Source organism: Tupaia chinensis, unplaced genomic scaffold, assembly GCF_000334495.1.
Source record: "Tupaia chinensis unplaced genomic scaffold, TupChi_1.0 Scaffold000133_1, whole genome shotgun sequence".
NCBI lineage: Eukaryota > Metazoa > Chordata > Mammalia > Scandentia > Tupaiidae > Tupaia > Tupaia belangeri.
In genome coordinates this window covers 1085093-1108633 of record NW_006159602.1, presented here as the reverse complement: position 1 = coordinate 1108633, position 23541 = coordinate 1085093, and the positions used below count along the sequence as shown (strand labels likewise).

Below are 23541 nucleotides of genomic sequence, written 5' to 3'. Positions count from 1 at the left end.
ATGGTCACATGGCAATTGCATTTCCTGTTTTTCCTTCTGAGGATTTTAAACACATGCACATAACCATTTTTAGGCAGCTGGGGCCAGAATTTGAAACAGACATGTGGGATCCAGTTTCTTCACCTGTGCAGTTAATTTTGAATGGATGAGCTGTAATGTTTATGCTCTGAAGGTTTGGAGAGACTCATCATCACAATCATGAAAGTAAAAAATTTTAGCACTGGGACTAGCAGCTGGTGTAATGGCTATGTTGCTGGACTCCCATGTAGTCGACCGCGGTTCGAGTCCCGAACCCGGTGGTTTAAACTCATGCCAGGTGTGTGTACAAGTGTGCTCAAGATCCTGAAATGAGAATGGAGAAGGGATTGTGGCGTGGTCATACCCCTGGGGGGTGATTTCTTGCTTTCTGTCTCCTTGTCTCTTTCTGGCGAGTGCACGTGCCCTATAGCAAAAACCTCTCAAAAAAATTTTTTTTAAATACTTAACTTACTATTCTGAGCATGTTTGTCTGTACTGTTTGGAAGGTTATTTACTGACTGCTATTTGGTGGGGGCTGGGCAAGTTAGTTAAATCTCAAACATTTGGGAACCAGCAGTTAGTGTAATGGCTATGTCGCTGGACTCCCACGTAGTCGACCGCGGTTTGCATCCCAGACCCAGTGGCTTAAAACTCACGCCGGGCATGTGTGCGTACGTGCCCAGAATCCCAAGAGGAGAATGGAGGAGAAGGGATTGCGGTGTGAACATCCCCCCTGGTGGGTGATTTCTCGCTTTCTGTCTCTCTGTCTCTCTCTGTCTGGCAAGCGCATGCGCCCTATAGTGAAAACCTCTAAAAAAAAAAAAAAGACAAAACAAAAAAACCTCAAACATTTAAGATTCTATTAGCAGTTGCAAAATATGAAAATATGCACACAAGTGCACCTACTTGTTCTGTAGTTTTTAAATGCCTTTTGAATTCATCATAGTATATCCTTGAGTTATTTTGTTATTCTTTGTCAACTCCTTTGCATCATTCCTAGTGCATTTAGTTGCTGAGATATAGACTTTTTTGGTAGGACTCTTTTTCTTGTTTTCTGTAGGAAAAAATTATATAAAAACATGCTATATGCATCTCACACCAGTTTCAGTGGTTATTAGTGCCCAAAACTCTGAGTTGCCCAATCTTCAGTTGGACAATTGTATTAAGGGTGAGGGGGGCAGAATCTCATGTTCTGATCATCAGGACTTACACTTTCTGGTCCCCACTGCATCCTATGCCATTTTTCTATCACCTCCTTCTTAGATGTCCTATTCTAGTAGAAAAATATGTATACATAAGGAAGAACTGTGCAAGAAATTATGATTACAAGCCCAAGAAGGCAAAAAATTTTAAGAATAAAGGAATAGGTGTCTTTATCACCACTCGCTGGCCCCCAAAGTACCAATATTTTCTTAATTTGGGTCAGTTACTGAGCTTAACATCATTGTGTATTAATTTTTGACTAAAACCATTGGTGTGCAAGACTTGGCTGCACATCGGAGCTGTTTAAAAATGCCCTGGACCCACCTCAAGATTCACATTCATTTGGTCTGGGGTGCAGTCTGATCACAGGGTATTTTTAAAACTTCCAGGTGATTGTAATGTTTGAGAACTACTGAACTATTTTTTTAAAATCTAGTTTAGATCTTAATTTTTCAAGAGACATTTTTGATAAATTTGGGGGCAAATGATTTTATTTCTCACAGAAATTTTGATTTTGCTTTAATTTTAAGTAGGTTCTTTTCCAGAATTAAATGACTAAAATGTCAGTAATTGTATCAAGTCTCTTCCTATCACAAAGATTCCCCAACCAAGTAAAGGCTCTACTTAGCGTCCTCACATTCCCATGCCCCTTCAGTACTCAGGAGATTCACAGCACACCCCACTTTAAACCACAGCACCCCCCACTGTGAGCCAAACCATACCTCAGTGAGACCACAGCACACAACACTGAGACTCACAGCAGAAAACTGCAAACTACAGCACATCCTACTTAGACCCAAACCTCACTGAGACCCACAGCACAATTCCACTGAGATCCACAGCACATTCCACTTAAAATCACAGCACACCCTACTGCGAGCTGCACGACACCTCAGTGAGACCACTGCACACATCACTGAAACCAACAGCTCAAAACAGCAACCGACAGCACATAAAACTCAGACCCAAACCTCATGGACACCCACAGCCAATCTCACTGAAATACACAGAACATCCCACTTTAACCCACAGCACACCCAAATTTCAACCACAGCACAAACCCTCTGTGAGTCGCACAACACATCACCGAGATGACAGAACACATAACTGAGACCCACAGCACAAAACAGTGAACCACAGCACACCCCATTCAGACCCAAACCTCACTGAGACACTCAGAGCTCACTGAGATCCATAGAATAATTCACTGAGATCCAAAGCACACCCCACGTTAAAACACAGCACACTCCACTGGGAGCAGAACCACACCTCAGTGAGACCACAGCACACATCGCTGAGTACCACAAAAAAACTGTGATACACAACACACCCTACTCAGACCCAAACCTCACTGAGACTCTCAGCAAACCTCACTGAGACCCACATCCCACTTTAAACCACAGCACACCAGACTGTGAGCCACATCACACCTCAGTGAGATCATAGCACACATCACTGAGACCCACAGCACAAAACTGTGAAGCACAGCACACCTCACTCAGACCCAAGCCTCACTGAGATCCAGAGAAAAGCCTCACTGAAATACACAGCACACCACACTTTAAACCACAGCGCACCCTGCTTTAAACTACAGCACACCCCACTTTAAACTACAGCACAACCCTCTGTGAGCTACACAACACCTCAGTGAGACCACAACACACATCATTGAGACCCACAGCACAAAACTGCAACCCACAGTACATGCCACTCAGACCCAAACCTCACTGAGGTCCACAGCAAACCTCACTGAAAAACACAGGACACATTTTAACAAACAGCACACCCCACTTTAACCAAACAGAACAACCCTCTGGGAGTCGCACAACGCCTCAGTGAGACCACAGCACATTTCACTGAGACCCACAGCACAAAACTGCGAAGCAAAACATTCCCCCACTCAGACCCAAATTCACTGAGACCCACAGCAAACGTCAATGAGACCCACAGCACAGTCAACTAAGATCCACAGCACACCCCACATTAACCCAAAGCACACCCTATGTCAAACCACAGCACACTCCACAGCTGTGGTCTCACTGAGGTGTCGTGTGGCTCACAGTAGGGTGTGCTGTGGCTTAAAGTGAGCTGTGGTTTGGATTTCAGTGAATTGTGCTGTGGGTCTCAGCGAGCTTTGCCGAGGATCTCAGTGAGGTTTGTGTCTGAGTGTGGTATGCTGTGGTTCTCATTTTTGTTCTGTGGGTCTCACTGATGTGTGCTGTGGTCACAATGATGTGTGGTATGGCTTGTAGTGGGGTGTGTGGTGATTTAAAGTGGGTTGTACTGTGAATCTTAGTGAACTATGCTGCGGGTCTCAGTGAGATTCGGTCGGTGAGGGTTTCAGCGAGTTTTGGGTCTGAGTGGGGTGTGCTGTGGGTTGCAATTTTGTGCCGTGGTACTAAGAGATGTGTGCTGTGCTCTCACTGAAGCGTGGTGCAGCTTGTAGAGGCATGTGCTGTTGTTTAAAAAAGGGGTGTAGTGTGTATCTCAGGGAATTGTTCTGTGGGTCTCAGTGAGGTTTGTGTCTGAGTGGGGTATGCTGTGATTCACAGTTTTGTGCTGTGGGTTTCACTGATGTGTGCTGTGGTCTCACTGAGGAGTCATGCAGCTTACAGATGTCTGTGCTGTGGGTTTCAGTGGGGTGTAATTCAGTGAGGTTTGCTGTGGGACTCAGGTTTGGGTCTGGTTGGAATGTGCTGTGTTTCAGTTTTGTGATATTTGTCTCAGCAATGTGCGCTGTAGTCTGAGGTGTGGTGCAACTTGCAGTGGGGTGTGCTGTGGTTAAAATGAAGTGTGCTGTGGAACTCAATGAATTGTGCTGTGGGTGTCAGTGATGTTTGCTGAAGGTCTCAGTGTGGTTTCGGTATAAGTGGGGTTTGCTGTGGGTTGCAGTTTTGTGCTGTGGGTCTCAGTGATGTGTGCTGTGGCCTGACAAAGGTGTGGTGGGGCTTGCAGTGGGGTGTGCTGTTGTTAAAGTGGGGTGTAGTGTGGGTTGAAGTTGTGTGTGCTGTATATATCAGTGAGGTATTCTGTGGGTCTCAGTGAGGTTTGGGTCTGAGTAGGGTGTGCTCTGGGTCGCTCTTTTGTGTTGTGGTTCTCAGTGATGTGTGTTGTGTTCTCAATGAGGTGTGGTACAGCTTGCAAAGGGGTGTGCTGTGGTTTAAAGTGGGGTGGTTGTGGATCTCAGTGAATTGTGCTGTGTGTCTCAGTGAGCTTTTCTGAGAATCCCAGTGAGGTTTGGATCTGAGTGGGGCGTGCTGTGGTTCACAATTTTGGTCTCACTGAGGTGTCGTGCAGCTCATAGAGGGTTGTGCTGTGGGTTACAGTGGGGTGTTCTGTGTATTTCAGTGAGGTTTCTTTTGGTATCAGTGAGGCTTGGGTCTGAGTGGGGTGTGCTGTTGGTCGATCTTTTGTGTTGTGGTTCTCAGTGATGTGTGCTGTGTTTTCTCTGAGGTGTGGCGTGGCTCACAGAGGTGTGTGCTATGCTTTAAAGTGGAGTGTGCTGTGGATCTCAGTGAACTGTGCTGTGGGCCTCAGTGAGCTTTACAGAGAACTTCAGTGAGATTTGAATCTGTGTGGGGTGTGCTGTAGTTCACAATTTTGTGCTGTGGGTCTCTGTGATGTGTGCTGTGGTCTTACTGAGGTGTCATGTGGCTCATAGAGGGTTGTGCTGTGGGTTACAGTGGGGTGTGTTGTGTATTCCAGTGAGGTTTTCTGTGGGTATCAGTGTGTTTTGTGTCTGAATGGGGTGTGTTGTGTGTCTCAGTGATGTGTGCTCTGATCTCAGTGAGGTCTCCTGCAGCTCACAAAGGGTTGTTCTGTGTTAAACAGGTGTGCTGTGGGCTAAAGTAGGGTGTGCTGTGTATTTCAGTGAGGTTTGCTGTGGGTCTCGGTGAGGTTTTGGTTCTCAGTAGGGTGTGCTGTGGTTCACAGTTTTGTCCTGTGGATCTCAGTGATGTGTGCGATGCTCTCATGGAGGTGTTGTGTGGCTAACATAGGGTTGTGCTGTGGGTCAAAGTCAGGTATGCTGTTAGTTAAAGTGGGGTTTTCTCTGTAGTCCAGTGAGATTTGCTGTGAATCTCAGTGTGGTTTGTGTCTGAGAAGGGTGTTCCGTGGGTCACAGTTTTGTGCTGCGGGTCTCAGTGATGTGTGCTGTGGTCTCACTGAGGTGTGGTGTGACTTGCCGTGGGCTGTTCAGTTGTTTAAAGTGGGATGTGCTGTGGATCTCAGGGAATATGCTGTGGTCTCAATGAGGTTTGCTGAGGGTCTCAGTGAGGTTTGGGTCTGAGTGGGGTGTGCTATGGTTTGCAGTTTTGTGCTGTGGGTTTCACTGATGTGTGCTGTGCTCTCAGTTATGTATCATGTGGCTCACAGTGGGGTGTGCTGTGGGTTAAAATGGGGTGCTGTGGGTTAAAGTGGGATGTGCTGTGTATTTCAGTGAGGATTGCTGTAGTTCTCAGTGAGGTTTGGGTTGGAGTGGGATGTGCTGTAAGTTGCCGTTTTATAATGTGGGTCTCAGTGATGTGTGTTGTGGTCTCAGTGAAGTGTGGTACTGATAGCATTTGTGTATACTGTGGTTTAAAGTCAGGTTTGCTGGGAATCTCAGTGAATCATGCTGTGGGTCTCAGTGAGCCTTGCTGAGGTCTCAGTGAGGTTTGGGTCTCAAGGGGGTTTGCTGCGGGTCACAGTTTTGCGCTGTGTGTCTCAGAGATATGTGTTGTTGTCTCACTGAAGTGTCAAGCTGCCTGCAGTGCGTTTTGCTGTGGTTTATAATGAGGTGTGCTGTGGATCTCAGTGATTTGTGCTTTGGGTCTCAGTGAGGTTTGCTTAGGATCTCAGTGAGGTTTGGGTATGAGTGGAGTGTGCTGTGGGTCTCAGATTTGTACTGTGGGTCTCATTGATGTGTGCTGTAGTTGCACCGAGATGCCGTGCGGTTCACAGAGGGTTGTCCTATGGGTAAAAATGGGGTGTGTTGTGGGTTAAAGTGGGGTGTGCTGTGTATTTCAGTGAGCTTCACAGTGGGTCTCAGTGAGGTATTGGTTTGAGTGGGGTGTATTATAGATCACAGTTTTGTGCTGTAGGTCTCAGTGATGTGTGCTATGGCTCTCACTAAGGTGTTGTATGGCTCACAAGGGTTGTGTTGTAGGTTAAAGTGTGCTGAACTGTGGGTTAAAATGGGGTATACTGTGGATTTCAGTGAGGTTTGCTATGGGTCTCAGTGAGATTTGGGTCGGAGTGGGGTGTGCTGTGGGTCGCAATTTTGTGCTGTGTGTCTCAGTGATGTGTGCTGTTGTCTCATTGATGAGTTGTGCAGTTCACAGAGGGTTGTGCTGTTGGTTAAAATGGGGTGTGCTGTGTATTTCAGTCTGGTTTCCTATGGGTGTGCCTTAGAGTATGTGTGCTTCCTGGAGAGAAACAGAAGTCAAGACAATGAGAGGGAAAGTGAGAAATCTCCCCCTGAGGGGATAGCCATGCCACAATCTCTTCTCTGTTCTCTTCCCAGGATCTTGGTTACGCACACACACATACCTGCTGTGAGTTTTAAGTCATCGAGTCTGGGAGTTGAACCATAGTTGGCCATGTGGGAGTCCAGTGATGTAACCACTACACCATCTGCTGGCCCTGATAATACAGATTTTTAAAGTTAAATTCCTCCAGTCAATAGTCTGTTGACTGAAAATACATTTTTAGTAGGCATAAACATTTTTTCATATAATGAAATGACGTTCTTTTTATTTTCAATGAAAATTTTATTTTTCCAGGATTGGTCAATTGCAGTGGTTTGTTCTCGTTTGTGTCTCTGCCTATGTGGTCCTTAGGCTTTGTTATGTTGCCAGCAAATCTCAGCCACTCTGTGAGTAGCCAAAGGAGAACAGGAGGTCAGGGTCAGGGTCAACACCCTAGGTTAGGGCTTGGCAAACTGTAATAGGTAAGGTAGTAAATATTGTAGGCTGAGTGGGTCCCCTCACCTCCATCACAGCAGCACTAAAGCAGCCATATGCAATGTGTAAATGAATGAGCATGCCTGTGTTTCAATAAAACTTTACTTACCAAGAGAAATTTGAATTTCGTGGTACCCTGAAATATTCTTCTTTTGATTTCTTTTCAATCATTTAATATTTAACCATTTTATATTTAAAATAGAAAAAAAATCCAATTCTTAGCTCTAGGCTCTACAAAAACAGGAGGAATGCCACTTTAGTCTCAGTCTGATGCCAGCTGTAGACATGGACTTGCCCAGGACTCTTTGTGACATTCTTAACATCTGGAGAAATGAGATGCAACCGAAAACACAGGCGGAGTCGAAACTGAAAGGCTCCAAGCTTTCATCTCATTGTAATTTTCAGCAGTCTATACATTTTCCTTGGTAAATATTAACCATTGGAGATTGAATTATGAATTTCTGTTCGTAGAAAACGATTAATAGACTAGATCATCTAAAAATGGTCCCTGTAATATAAAACAGCCAGGGGTGCGAGAAGAGAGACACTAAATTTCCTTTTCAGTGTACAGCAGTAAAGGAAGCCACCAGGCTCAAAGAAAGACAAGGTAAAATCCTGAGCCATGACAGGGAGGAGTGCGTGTATCCACAGGAGGAGCAGGTGTCAGGAGGGAAGGCCTAAAGCTCCTTCAGCAGGCAGTTGGGACTGAGAACTCTCCCTAAAAACCCCTTTTATCCTTTCGAGGAGTGGGGACGGGAAGGAGGTAAGTAAATGGAGTTGGAGAAAGTGTACAAGGGACTTAGAATGCATTGGTCATGTTTTCTTTCTTGGAGGAAAAAACATCTTAAGTAAATATCCTAAGCAAAATGTTAAGATTTGACAATGTTTGATTTTAGATATACAGACATATGGAGTGTGTGTGTGTGTCGATGTAATTGCTTATACTTTTTTTAAATAAAAGAATTGCTTATTTCATTTTATTTATTATTACTATTTTAAAATTGGACCAGAGAGAGACAGGGTCAAATTTAAAGAAGAAAGGAAACATGATGACGTAAGTCGCCAGGTCCTGAGCTCATGCTGTAGGTGGCCATGTGAGTAGTCCAGTGCCTTAAACACCACACCAGCAGCTGGCCCCAGTTTATACTGTTCACACTTGGAACATTTCAAAAAAATGCTATCCTGAACAAGGGCAATTAACTGAGTCGAATTTACTTATGCTGGTCTATCATATGAACTTAAGTGTTATGAGATGACTGTCCCATTGGACAGACTAAAGAATGACTAAAGTACTATTTTTATTTACTTTTTTTAAATTTTATTTTTTAGAGAGAGTTTTGCTATAGGGTATGTGTACTTGCCAGAGAGACAAAAAGATAGAAAGCAAGAAATCACACCCTGGGGGATGGCCATACTGCAATCCCTCCTTCATCTCCTCTCAGGGTTTTGGGCATGCATGCGTGTCCAGTGTGAGTTTTAAGCCACCAGGTCCACAACTTGAACTGTGGTTGACTATATGGGAGTCCAGTGGCATAACCATTATACTATCTGCTGGTCCCATGGTTTTGTTTTTATTAAAAGCAACTGTTACTCTTTCAGTTTCCCTCTTTTATACTTTTTAAAAAGTTTCCATTTATTTTCTATGACCTACCTTTAAAATTGCTTACTTTATTATTATATTCTTTACAATTAAACTTTTTTTTGAGAGAGAGGTTTTTGCTATAGGGCCTGTGCGCTCACCAGACAGACAGACAGAGACAGATAGAAAGCGAGAAATCACCCCTCAGGGGGGATGGTCACGCCGCAAGCCCTTCTCCTCCATTCTCCTCTCGGGATCTTGGGCACACATGCACACACGCCCGGCGTGAGTTTTAAGCCACCGGGTCTAGGACGCGAACTGCGGTCGACTACGTGGGAGTCCAGCGACATAGCCATTTCGCTAACTGCTGGTTCCCTACAATTAAACTTTAATAGCCTCTAATAGACCTGTCACTTGCAAGATGGCATTAATTTTTTTCTCCGCTCTGTATCTTCTCTATACCCCATTCTCCTTCCTTCTCTGATGCTCACTCTACCCCCACCATACACCTTCCCAAGTGGCTCCACCAAGTGGACTGTATCTGGGCAAGGTTAATTTCCATTTCTCTCTGCAGCCCTACTCTGCGCTTTGGCCATGCCCAACACGACGTGATCATCATTGACACTGTAGGGGCTGAGAAGGAAGCTGATACGCCTCTGCAGAGACTGGGCTGCTTGCTCATTAGGAAGCATGTTAGACGGGTCATGTTACATTTCAAAAGCCCCAGGAGACATTCCTAGATTTCAGAAAAGGAAAAAGTTGCCATTTCTAAATGCTAAACTCGACTCAGGAAGAAAAGGTAATATTATGTCTGATTCTGTTTAAGAAGATGAGAGGTATGTAAAAGAATTAAAAGATGTCTCTAAAATTATTTTCAAAAGTTTTTTTTTTTTAACATCATAAAGAAGATTCAGTTATCCAGGGCCAGCTGGTGGCATGGTGGTGAAGGTGGTTGGATCCACACAGTCAACTGTACAGTTCAAGTCCCAGACTAAGTGGCTTGAAAAACGTACAGGCATGCCTGTGAGCCCAAAATCTCAACAGGAGAATGGAGAAGGGATTATGCTGTGGTCATTTTCCCTGGGAGGTGCTTTCTTTCTCTCTGTCCTAGCAGACACACATGCTCCAAAGCTAAAAAAAAAAAAAAAAAAGTGTGTTGGGGGCGGGTACCAGCAGATGGTGTATGGTTACATTGCTAGACTCCCACATAGTCAACCATGGTTCGAGTTCCAGACCCGGTGGCTTACATTCACACCTGGTGCACATGTGTGTGTGCCCAAAATTCCGAGAGGAGAACGAAGAAGGGGTCGAGGTGTGGCCATCCTCCTTGGGAGGTGATTTCTTGCTTTCTCTCTCTCTCTTTCTTTCTCTCTCTCTCTCTCTCTGTCTCTCTCTGTGTCTCCAGCAAAAATCTCTTTTAAAAAATCAGTTATCCAGAAAACTCTCATAAGCGGAAGGGAGAGTTGACCAACACTGCTGCACTCCAGTTATCTGTTCTCGAATGGAGGGAATGGAGCTGCCTTGTGTAAACCCTCCGTTCTTTGGGTCCAGACTGCTAAGGTTAGAGAATGAAAAACCATAAATATTTGTAAAGTAGGGAAAAAAAGTTTTGATAGAAAAGTGAATATTTTTAATATTAATAGAAAATAAATATACTCCTAAATTAGAAAGGAGTGAAGGTAGGCAAATACCAGAGAAGGACAATTGCACTGGGCATGAGATTAGGTGTTACTTTTATTTTGAGAGTTGGTAATGAGTATTTTTCAGGGGAAGGTCTGTCATCATATCTGGCTTCTTTGATTTTGTGGGCTTTCTCCTGCGCCTGTGCATTTCGCTCACAGGTGAGGAATTTAAGTACCTAATCACGCATGCTCATGGATTCGGAAGGCATGAGCACCCATATGTAGATGAACTGCCCTATTAGTTTATTGTCCCAGTGAGAATTAGGATGTCGGCCTAGCTCATAAATCCATCCTTGTGCTGGATTTATGTGTGTATGTTTGGGATGGCAGGAGGGAAGATAACTTTCCAGGTGCCAGAAGCCGGGTGGGAGGAAGAAGTCTTTGCAAAGGGTCTGGTTGTTAATTCCTGCTAAGTTGTGACTGAAGAGGAAGATGTCCTGCTGCTATTTTCTCAGAGCTGCCTGCTCATTTCTGTCTACCCACACTTCCATATCACCCCACAGGTGAGCATCAGTGTACAGCTGAAAGAAAGGTGGTGATACTAATGAGGACGAGTTACTGGGGATGACTAAGTTATTTAGTTGGCCCTTTGTGTTTCTTCCTTGATGTTACCAGCTACAACAAAGTAGCAGGGAATTCTACGTTACCAACCGCTCTGAGCTATTGCTTACCTTGAAGGTCCGTTTGGGATTCTTGATCCATAAGAAAAAGCAGCTCTTCAAGACTCCCTTGTAGCCAACTACTGATTTGCTCAACTTTTTCATCCCGTCTCTGCAGTTTGTCTATTAGATCTTTTATTTCTTGCAAGGTCTCTTTACCACTGTCCACCAAATCCTTAAAGAAATGGTATTTGGGGGCGTGAGAATATAAATTACAACAAAATAAATAAAAAACACATTTTTGCCTCGGTAGATAATGTCTAAAACAAAGTATTACGCATGCAAAATTGATATTTCTTATGCAAAAATCAGTGTATGTATACACAGTTGATTCCTAAAGTTTTGTAAGAGATCTCAGAAAAGTGAGTGATGAAATGTGAAGGCTTAATAAAGTGCTCACTGAACCCGGAGATCCAGTTGACCGTGGCAGTCATTGGCATAAAAGGTCTGTCACTCTCAGAACTGCAGAGAGTGCTCAGCTTTAGAGAAAGAACTTTGGAATCAGGCAAGAACTGAGTTTCAAATTCCTGTAAATTCATGAACTGTTGAGCTTCGGGCAAGTTACTCAAAATTTTCTGAGCCTTAGTAGCCTCATCTGAAAAAGGCATTATTAAGATCTACCTTATCCAGTGTTTCTTAGGCTTGAAAAAGGATTACTTGTAAACTTTGAATATTGTACTTAGAAAGTGGCAGAGCCAGGAGGTGAACTCTGGCCCACCCAACTCTGAAGTGGGTAGGGTGGAGAGGTTGCCTGACTGGTGCAGCACGAAGACAGCCAGAGTTAGGACTAACAACTTTGTTTTAAAACAAAATGTGTTCATTTTGAACTTGCTAACAATGTTTTTTTAAAAGAAGCCTTTCTCACTTTAAATGAGTGGTAGAAAAGACAGTTTCCTGAAGGATTAAGGTTTAATAGTGACATTTGGCACAAAGGATGTATTTTATGACCTGAGATGGTTGTATTAGCTTTGTAAGTCCCCAGCAGCCCTGATACTACCTCCCAACCAGTACCGCGCGCACCTACTAGGGAGCTAAACATTTTTAGAGATATGATACTTGTGGAGGGGAGATGCAGAAACACTCACCTTAACTGTGATCTGAAATCTAGCCCACAGGTGCATATACAGTGCTGAAACGAAGATGTGAAAAATAAAAATGGTTACTAAAACAACTTGACAATTTTCTTAACAGTTTTATTATTGTTATAAATTTATTTATTTCTTCAAGAGGAAAAGACAGAGAGACAGAGACAAGTACTCCAAATATAGCTGGTGTGCTGCCATCTACCGCCAGTCTCTGCCAGCCGGGATCACAGGTGCACACACGCCATGCACCTGGCGCACACCGGAAGACCTCACGATGGGAATCTGGAACTTTCCCATGCAGGTCCAGCATCACAGGGTGTTGTGTTACCACTGCGCCACTGGCTGACCCTGTTTTTGTTTTCCAGAAATTATTGGTTTCTTTCAAGTTTCATTTATTTACTTATCTTACATGAGAGAGAGTACAGTACCCTCCACAGAGTCTCATGCTGTAATCCTCTTCTTAACCTTCCCAGCCAGCCAGAATCATGGGCACAAGTGCACTTGGCCAGCATGTGTGGCTGTCCCAGGAACTGAACTCCAGTCTTCCACAGTGTGCTGCCACTGTGCCACCATGACCGGCCCTCATAAATTGTTTTTAGTTAAATATTTCTACTTCCAAAAATGACAGAATAACCGGATTGAACTTGCCCTCCCACTGCAAGCAAGCAGAAAAAAGGGGCAAAACGTGTAGCAAATGTTCTCAGCTGTCAGAGAATGGGCAGCACAAGAAAACTGTGACACCTGACAAAAGGGAAACAAAGGGTGAACCCTGAGATCCTCCAAAGTTCTGTGGGGGGCTGGGGCATTTCTCTGACTACAGCACAAGCAAAGACAGGTACTGACAGACTTAAAAATCTGCACAATGATTAGCACATTGAACCCAGCAACAGAGAAAAACAATAAAAGCTTTTGAATAATTGCACTTTATTCCAGAAGTGGTAGATCGGTTTAGCACTTAAAAATCCATCAATGCAATTTACGGAACAGTGTAAAGAACTACCGTGGGGGGGCATCTTGGCAGACGCCCGAGCAGCTGAGGCCTATCACACAAGCACTGTCTGCCTACAGGATTGAGTAGCCCCTGGATATCCAAACCCGGTCTGCCTCCCTGATTGGCAACACTTTGATATGTGGTCACACATTGTTCATTTTTGCTGGAGTATCAGTACATCCGTGTAACTCCACCAGGGACACCCAGAAGTTCCTGGTTTCTGTACTTTGCCCTCCTGCCTTTCCCTGTAGGCTGATTTTACTCTGTATCATACTCTATGTCATTCACTGTAATGACAATACAAGGATCACAACTTTCCAGTCCTATGAAGCTTCCTAGCTAACCGTTAATCCTGGGGACACCTGATACAACAAGGAAGGCTGCAAAACCTTGCTGATAGAAATTAAAGACCCCAATAAACGGATATCTGTACTGTGTTCTTGGATTAGAAGATTTAGGTATTGTGATGTCAAGAGAAGCACAAAGTTGAACTTTGACACAGAGACAGGCACAGAGAGAGGAACACCCCACAGAGTTTCCGTTAATACCGTCTGATTTCCAGACTGCCTATGAAGCTGTAGCAGGACAGTGTGGCATTGTATAAAGGTAGACATTTACAATAAAAGAACACCTCCTGAAGATTATTGTTGTTATTATTATTTTTTGAAGAGATTTTTGCTATAGGGCGCATGCACTCACCAGAGAGACAGAGAAACAGAAAGTGAGAAATCTCCCCTCCCCCCCAGGGGGAATGGCCACGCCACAATCCCTTCTCCTCCATTCTCCTCTCAGGATTTTGGGCATGCACACCCATGCACCCGGCGTGAGTTTCAAGTAACGGGGTCCAGGACTCAAACCGCATGGCCACGTGGAAGTCTGGTGATGTAAACATTATGCCATCCACTAGTTTCCAGAAGATTGATTTTTGAAAAAGTTGACAGGGAAGTACAATGGTGAAAGGATAATCATTTTTAAAAGCCATTTAAAAGCCTGGGAAGCCAGACATGACTAAGTAGTAGAACACAGTGCTTTGAGAGGCAGACTCACAGGGAAGGTTACCAGTTAATGTCTGGAGACCTCTCTGAATATGCAGGGCATGTGTTTGGGCTTCATCTGGGCTGGCTGAAGCTTGGGGTAGATTGAGACATTGAGACCCCGTCGGGATATTGAATCTCTCTTTCTTTTTCTCTTGTGAAAGAAATAATTTTTAAAAAAGAGTGATACCTTTAAAAAAAATAGTGCTAGAACAGCTAGATATTCATAAGTGAAAACAAATTCAACCCTCGTCTCACACCACAGGAAAAAATTCACTTGAAATGAATCAGAGATCTAGATATAAAGACTAAAACTAAAGACTTTATAGGAAGGGCTGGCTCCATGGTCTGGTGGTTAAAGTAGCTAGATCCCACATGGCCAACCATGCAGTTCAAGTCCCCAGACCTGATGGCTTGAGAAACAGACCAGACACTGATGTACACTAGCCCAAATTCCTTAAAGGAGGTAGAGACGGAGGAGACGCAATTGCAGCATGAACATTCCCCATGCAGAGTGCTTTCCCCACCCTCCGCAATTTCTGTCTCTCTCTGGTTAGCACATGTGCCTTCCATCACACACACACACACACACACACACACACACACACACACACACACGTTACAGGAAAAAAATCTTTAAGACCTTAAGGTAGACAAAATGTATTTGGCAGGACATGGTGTCTCTCTGGCAAAGCACATGTGCTTTCTAGCAAATTAAACAAACAAACAAACAAAAACAAAAACAAAGTAAAAAGTGGACTTCATCCAAATGAAATATTTTTATTGTTTTTGAGAAACCATAAAAAACAGTTAAGTTTCTGACCAAAAAAGGACTCATTTCCTAAATATATAAAGAATTTAACTAATGGGACCAGCAGATGCTGTAATGGATATGTTGCTGGGCTCCCACATGATCCACCACAGTTTGAGTGCTGGACCAAGTGGCTTTAACCTCAGGCTGGGTGCCAGTGTGTGCATTCCCAAGATACCCAGAGGAGAGTGGAGAAGGAATTGCGGTGTGACCTCCCTCCACCCCCCGCCCTCGGGTCTGATTTCTCCTTTCATGTCTCTGTCTCTCTGGTCAGCACACACACCCCATAGCAAAAAACTCTCCAAAAGAAAAGAAAAGAAAAGAATGTCACTAATAATAACACAAATAACACAAAACAATGAGTGAACGATTTGGACAGGCTGTTGCAGATTGTACTTTGCAAAGATGGCCCAACAGTCTATTTATTCCACGTGCCCTTTTCCACCATGATGCTGACACTTTTCCCCCTGTCCCTTGTACCTGAGCGACTATTAGAGTATTGCCTCCACTATGGGAGTATTGTGCAAGCAATACTTTGACTTCTGAGACTGGTCATAGAAATGCCGGAAACTTCTTTGGTTTCTTGAAATGCTTGCTTTTCCAACCTAGCAGACCAATCAGCTACATGGATAAGCCATGAGGAGGTGTTCTGGCCAATGGTCGGCTTCAGACACATGAATGAGTGGGTCTTCAGATGAGTCCAGTTCCCAGCTACTGGATTACTACGGCCTTCAGATTGCCCCGGCTAATGCCATTGAAGCAGACGCGTGTTGTCCATAGGACCACCGTGTAAATTACTTGTCTTAGGCCATTATGTTTGTGATATTTGTCATGATGGGACAGTTTCTGGTTCAAGATCCCTCACAAAAGATAGTGTGTAAATGGCCAAAAAAAAAAAAATACATGGAAAGATGTTCTACAATATTAGTCACCAGAGAAATGCAAAATAAAAATCATGATGAAATCCATTACATACCTGTAAAAATGGTTAAAATGTTACCAACTTAAAGAGTTTTGACAATTTTAAGTGTTATGGATGTGGAGCTTCTACATTGTTAGAAGGATGAGGAATTTTTACAACCACTATGGTAAACTGTTGGGTAGCTTCTTACAAAGTTAGTCATACACTAACCAAGTAACCCAGTGATTCCATCTGTAGGTATTTACCCAAGAGAAATGGAAAGCATGTTCACACAAACACCAGTTAAACAATGTTCCCTAAAGCTTCATTTGTGATAACCTTACACTAGAAACATCCCTCATGTCCTCCAGCTGGTGAATGGATAAACTGAATATGGTACATCCATGTAATAGGATAATACTGTGCAACTAATGTGATGGGCAACGATATGAATGAATCCTAAAAATTTTTTGCTGAGTGAAAAAAACAAGGTACAAAAGCATGTATATTCTTCTACTTCATTTATATCTACTTATTAACGGCAGAAAACAGATCAATGGTTTTCAGGAACTGGAAATGGGGTGGGAGATCAGCTGTGAAGGGACACCAGGGAAACTGGGCAGTGATGTCATTTGTTCTTTATCTTTTTTTTTTTTTTTTTGGAGAGGTTTTTGCTATAGGGCGCGTGGGCTTGCCAGAAAGACAGAGAGAGACAGAAAGCAAGAAATCACTCCCCGGGGGGATGGCCACACCTCAGTCCCTTCTCCTCCATTCTCTTCTCGGGATTTTGGACATGCACACACATGTGCCCAGAGCCCACAGCTGATCTCCATGGCTGTGCGAATCCAGCGACACAGCCATTATGCCAACTGCTGATCCCCATTGTTCTTTACCTTGCTTGTGGTGGAAGTGGACACAGCAATATGCGCATCTGTCAGAATTTATTGAACTTAAAATGGGTGTGTGTCATTGTATGCAAATCAGTAACATTGATCTAAACGAAATAAAAACTCTATGAAAAGAGCACCCATAACACACACACACACATTACTTACCCTTCTGACCTGTCAGTTGCCAAGACAGGATATTTGAGGAATGCCTGAGGGCTTCTTGTCCATTGCTGTATTTTTCTATGCTGTTCTTGGTGTGTTCTATGTACTGGAGAGTAAAAGCATGTGATCATTTTTTGCAGTGTGGCTGCCTTAGACAATTACCCATGTAACTATTCAGCGAACAAGTATTAATGGATTTCTCCTCTCTGCCACCGACTGTTCCAGGTATGGGGGGAACAGTGATGAACGAAACATGCTCTTGTCAAGTGTCCTGAGAAAGGAGGAGAAAGATACTGCTTCCTGGTCAGCTTTGTAGAATCCAAATAAGCATGGCATTCTGAATACAACTTGCCGTGAAAAGAAGTTAAGAGGTGTTTTCCTGAATAGATGATGTCCCCAACAGAAGTGTTCATTATGCAAAACGCATGTGCACAAGATGTGCAAAAGCAGTAATGCTCCAGACTGGAGTTCAGCACAAGCCCTCCGAGAAGTCAGGAGATCTCATGAAAAAATATTTTAGAAATGATATTTCTTTTGCATTTTTCAGTCACATTCATCCTGAGTTAGGAGTTATTTCCTCTTCCTTTGTCTTTTATTTTATTTCATTTTTAATACCAGAGGGCTTGTGCACATGCACAAAGGAGAGAAAGAGAGAGACTGAGAAAGAGAGAGATTGGGAAAGAGAGACCAAGAAAGAGAAAGAGATAAAGCACCCCCACTGGAGCTGGTCACACCACATTTCTTTTTCCTCCAATTCTCCATTTCATCAGGACCCTAGGCGTGCACACAGACCCAGAAAGTTTTTGGATCCTAGTGGGCAGTATGGGATCTGGCTTCCTCTGCACCGTACTTAACTCCTGCACTACCGGGCCAGTGCACGGTGGTATTCTCATTTTAAAGGGACAAAGACAACACAAGTTAAGTGATTTGCCCAAAGTCACACAGTGTGGTTGGTAAGTGACAGATTCTAATTCAGGTGTTTCACACTAGATAATATGTACACATTGGTTATTATTGTTTTGTCACAGTATATGGAATATGAGAATCTATGTACTTCTAAAAATATAAATCAGTAACATATAAATATCTATTTATTAACCATAACATTTAAAAACATTAAAATAAGTATCTTGGGACCAGTAGATGCCAAACTGTTTACGTCACTGGATTCCCATGAAGTCAACCATGGTTTGAGTCCTGGACCCAGAGGTTTGAAATTCACGCCTGGCAGGTGTGCGTGCGTGCCCAAGATCCTGAGAGGAGAATGAAGGAGAAGGGAATGTGGCGTAGCCCTCCCCCTTGGGTGGTGGTTCTCACTGTCCATCTCTCTATCTCTGTCTCTCTGGTGAGCACACACACCTTATAGCAAAAATCTCTCTGGGGAAAAAAAATGAGTATATCTTAAGTATAAATAGTAAAACAACCTTTTGAGATTAAGTTGAGACTCAAATCTCAGGGATTGGATGAACAAGTTTCTTTGCTATAAAAAAAAAATCAAAAACCTTAAACAGGCACTTCACCAAGGAGGCCATCCGAGCGGCTCACAACACATGAACAGGTGCTCCATTAGTCATGAGGAAGACAAAACAGCGGGGCACTGCTGTGCACCCACCAGGTTGGTTAAATTGAAGACAGTGTGGGAGAGAATGTGGAGCAACAGCGCCCTCCTGTGTTGCTGGTGGGAGTGGCGATTGGTGCATCTCCACTGGGACACTGACAATAGATACACATCTCTACCGCTCTGCATTTCCGCTTGAGAGGTATAGCCCACAGAAATGTGTACATGTGCTTCCCAAAACAGCAAGTATTCTAATGTTCATAGCAACACTGAGTGCTTTCTCGCTTCTTCTCTCTCTCTCCCTATCTCTGTTTCCTGCGAGTGCACCCTATAGCAATCAATCAATCAATCAATAAAAGAGTATACTCAGCAATAAGGATGAAATGAATCTCATGATCATAAGTGTTGACTATCTATACATATGATGCCAAAAAACAGGCAAAATTAGTCTGTCAAAAGTCAGTATAATGTCACCCTTGCGGATGGTTCGCTAGTGACTAGAAGGGACAGAGAATATAGGATACTGTTATTACGTTGCTTCTTGAGCTGGAGGCTGGTTACACAGGTGTGTTCACTGAGCCGCACACTTCTGAGCTGGGCACTTTTCTGTATGTATTTTAGGCTTTGTTGAAAAAATTTAAGAGCTTTTCTCTTCTCCTGCACCTAGTACAGATCTAGGCAATCGACCAAAATCATTGTGCAAAGTGAGGTGCTTTTTGAACTTACTTTTCTTAATCTTTTATTTTCCAGCAGCAAAAGGTCTGCTTTTTGGTCATGTACGTAGATTTCATTTTCTAAGTTCTTTAGAATTGTAAAATGATCTTTGAGTTTTTTGCTTTCTTGAATTCGTAGCTGTCTTAATTCATTCCTCACTTTCCCCTGCTCAAACATAAAACCCACAATTATCTCTCAGAGTTTAAAAAGCAGGGCACCACAGTATTAGACTTCATAAGTCAATTCAGAGAGGGTTTCTAAATTAATTTCTGAAGCGTCTAGCTGAAATATCCTTAGAGAAACATATTCATTTTCTAAGTTCTTTAGAATTGTAAAATGATCTTTGAGTTTTTTGCTTTCTTGAATTCGTAGCTGTCTTAATTCATTCCTCACTTTCCCCTGCTCAAACATAAAACCCACAATTATCTCTCAGAGTTTAAAAAGCAGGGCACCACAGTATTAGACTTCATAAGTCACATTCAGAGAGGGTTTCTAAATTAATTTCTGAAGCGTCTAGCTGAAATATCCTTAGAGAAACATAAATCCCAAAGCTGATTTATACACATATATTCATGGGTTCTGGGAAGGCAGTCCATGGACTGCAAGTTAAGGACCCTGTATTTTTAAACATCTTCATAAAATAGAACATACTTTGATACATGATCACCTTTCTGGCGAAAATGGTAAAGGGGGGATTTATTGAGGCTTTCAAAGGAGAATGTACTATTTCTTCAAGAAAGAATATTACTTCACAGAGTTTTCAGAATTCTCTGTTTCCTCTACTATATACTTTATTCATTCTTATTTATAAATCACACGATCTCGATTCATTGTATAATCATTACCAAAAGCAGCTTATTAAGAAAATAGAACTGGAGACCAGCAGGTGGCATGGTGGTTAAGGTACTGGACTCCCACATGGCTGATCACGGTTTGAATCCTGGACTCAGCGGATTAAAAATTATGTTGGGCGTGTGTGCATGCTCAAAGTTCCAAGGAGAGAGTAGAGGAGAAGGGATTGTGGCATAGCCATCCCCTCTGGGAGGACATTTCTCACTTTCCCTCTCTGTCTATCTCCAGCGAGCACACTTGCCCCCCCCCAAAAAAAAAAAAGAAAGAAAAGGAAAGGAAAAAGAACATGAGAAAGAAAATAGCCCTAAATAGATACTATACTTACTTACAATTTCCTCCTTCATATTTCTTTATTCCCTAACATATTAGTTATTTTTATATCAGTGCATCTCAAAGATAGGATATTTCCATTTCTAACCAAAACACTCCATATAGGTATACTATCACTAATTACAGACCATAGCTTTTAGAAAGGTAGTAAGCACCTTGTTACCTGCTCCTGCTCTGTCCACTCTCTCCACCACAGCTCTGCCCACTCATCCTTAAAAACACAATCTAGGGGCCAGCAGGTGGTGTGGTGGTTAGGGCACTGGACTCCTACATGGCCAACTGCCATTCAAGTCTCAGACAGCTTTCTTTCTTTCTTTCTCTCTCTCTCTGTCTCTCTCTGGTGAGTGCACATTAAATAATAATAATAATGATAATAATGAGACAAGTAATTCTAGAAAAAGAAAAAAAAACCACAATCTAGTCTCTACCTTATAAATAAGGAAACAAAGATCCCTCAATAATTTTTCTCACTGTTCAATGTTGGTGTCAGAATCTGTCTCTCTCTCTCTGTATGTATGTATGTGCACACACACACACTTATACACATATGTATGTCTGTGTGCAGTGACTAAAATTTATAAACATTGGCACTGAAAGAATAAATGTAATAAATGTGAATTTCTTGAAAACATTAATGGTGTCAGGTAAATCTTGCTATCTGTAAATAACCAGTATTCTAATAAAAGAAAGAATGAATGCAGAGATCCATTACCGCATTGCTAAAGTATCGTGAAAAGTCCCGTGTAAACTGAGAAATTTGATTGTTCAGTAAATCCTCGTCCTGCTTTTGTGCTATAAAAGAAAGAAAGAAATAACTATTCACAAAGTCCTTTAGCTAAAAACACATTAATCAAAGTAAGCTACAGGCCTGGTTTTGAAAGTGTAGCACTACTACAAGGTTTATGGAACAAACTAGCCGTCAGGGCTGCCCATCTACCTGTGTCATCCTTCTCCCCAGAATCAGCCATTTTAAAACTCTGTTTATCCATTTGGCCTGATCATCTTTGAAAATATGCTTATATGGCTATCTCTTGATTTATCATTTTAAGGCATTTTCTAGTTTTTTCCCCAGAGGTTTTTGCCATAGGGCTTGTGCACTCACCAGAAGAAGACAGAGACAGAGAGAGGGAAAGTGAGAAATCACCCCCCAGAGATGATGGCCTCTCTGTAATCTCTTCTCCTCCTGGGATCTTGGGCTCGCACACACACGCCAGGCATAATTTTCAAGCCACCAGGTCCAGGACTTGAACCACAGTTGGCCATGTGGGAATCCAGTGATGTATCCACTACACCATCTGCTGGCCCCTCAGTTTGCTTCTTAATATGCTAAAGGGAGGACCTAGCATGCTTACTCCCATCTCTACATCACCACTCACAGTCACAACTCTGTTTCCCCCCTCCAACTTACATAAAAGGTTATTTTTTGTTTAAATAAATTACAGCTGTTTAGATCACTGTGACAATGTAAGGATTATTCACTGGTAAGCCCAATGGCATATGATTATGTTTTTGGTATAATTTTTTTTTATTTTTTCTGGAGTTAAAAATTGACTGACTTTTTCTATTTTTCTCCTTTCTTTCACAATCTTACTTTGAGATAAGCTTTCTGGAGTCCTTTTTGTTTTTGTTTTTGTTTTCTTCAGGCCTGCTTCATAGCTGACTTCCCACAACTTCCCTTTGCGTTTCTCTTCTGTTGAACTTCCTGTTTCCTGAATCTCATTTCCTCCTATTTTTCTTTTTTTTTTTTATTTTATTATCATCATAATCTTCTTTCTATTACACTAGATTACATATAACTTTACATTGACTTCCATTGCTTTTTCAAAAGGGAATGCCATGCATGTCAGTCAATACAGAGATATCAATCTCCCCGCTTTATCATTCAATATCTTTTCCATGCTTTTCCCAATAATTATTATTATAATTTTTTTAAACAGTCAATCACTATTTCTCATTTTGCTTATTAAAGAGACTTCACCCATCATGAAATATTTCCCAGACCGGTTCAGTTGAGAATACTATACATGTCATCATCAACAGGTAATAAACCATATCTATTTCTCATTAACATCCTGCCTCTCTATTGTTCACTGCTGTCTTTATCCTCTTCTCCCTCCTTTTTTTTTTTTTATACTTTGTTTTTTATTATAAATTTTTTTTTCTCATCACAACACACATATGAATTTTCCATCCAAAATACACTGTGCATTGGCTCAATCAAGCACATCAACATATATGTTCTCAGCAAATGATTTCCCAATTTTTGTGTCCTGCATACCTTGCCTTTTGTTTTGCCATCCTAGGTTCCCCATCCCCACCCTCTGCCATGTCCCATCTTCCTCCTCCATTGTCCCTGACATTCATGATTGCCCTCAATGGCTTCCGCCCCCCCCCATTCAATTGTTCTACCAATGAACTCAATTAGTCTAAGTATATCCACTAGCTAGCACAGCTGACATATCCTTACACATGTATCCAAATCTGATCCTAGGCATAAACCCCAGGGAGTAGAATGAACATATTATAAAGTAGACCCCAGTTGTGTCCATACAACTCTCTTCAGTCATCAAATGTGCATTTTTTTTTCCTCCTGCTTATTACTTTTTTTATATTAAATTATATTGCCTAACACTCATTCCCTGAGTATCATCACAACACACCAAGTGTAGTTTCCCATCTAGGATAAACTACATAGTGTCTTAATCAAGCATGTCGTCACCAATACTGTTCCATTTCTACTTTCATACATATAAATATGTTTTTTATCCTATGTTTGACCCTCAGCCCTTTCCCCCTCTCCCAATTACTCTATCTCTGCTATAGACAGCTATCCTCCAGAGGGGTCATTGAAAATGCGATACCTGCGAGTAGAGGGAGAGGGGTCACGAGTCCAAAGTTTTTAACAATAGGGAAAATAGATTCCATTCAAGGTTGGATCAAGTGTGGGTCTCGTGCAGTTCCGCAACTGTAGGTGAGTCTCCATGGAATACAGTTTCAGGAAAGCAGTTCTGGTAAGCAGAGTTGACCATCAGTTGATGTGGCACAGCGGCCATCTTGTGGTTAGCAGGAGTGGTGTTGTGGAGGTCTGCAGCGTGACTTATCCTCTGGTATCTGGCTTCCCTAAGAATGG

General features: G+C 42.5%; 1 protein-coding gene across 1 annotated transcript in view; it reads right to left on the bottom strand.

The window, feature by feature from the left end:
* Nucleotides 1–23541, bottom strand: part of CCDC175 (coiled-coil domain containing 175) — a 75101-nt gene that overhangs the window by 1156 nt on the left and 50404 nt on the right. The window contains 6 exon segments of the mRNA XM_006144829.3: nt 925–1072; nt 11096–11258; nt 12169–12212; nt 16961–17063; nt 19242–19394; nt 21124–21203. Of these exon segments, the coding sequence (XP_006144891.1) occupies nt 939–1072; nt 11096–11258; nt 12169–12212; nt 16961–17063; nt 19242–19394; nt 21124–21203 (677 nt within the window). The 3' untranslated portion in view covers nt 925–938.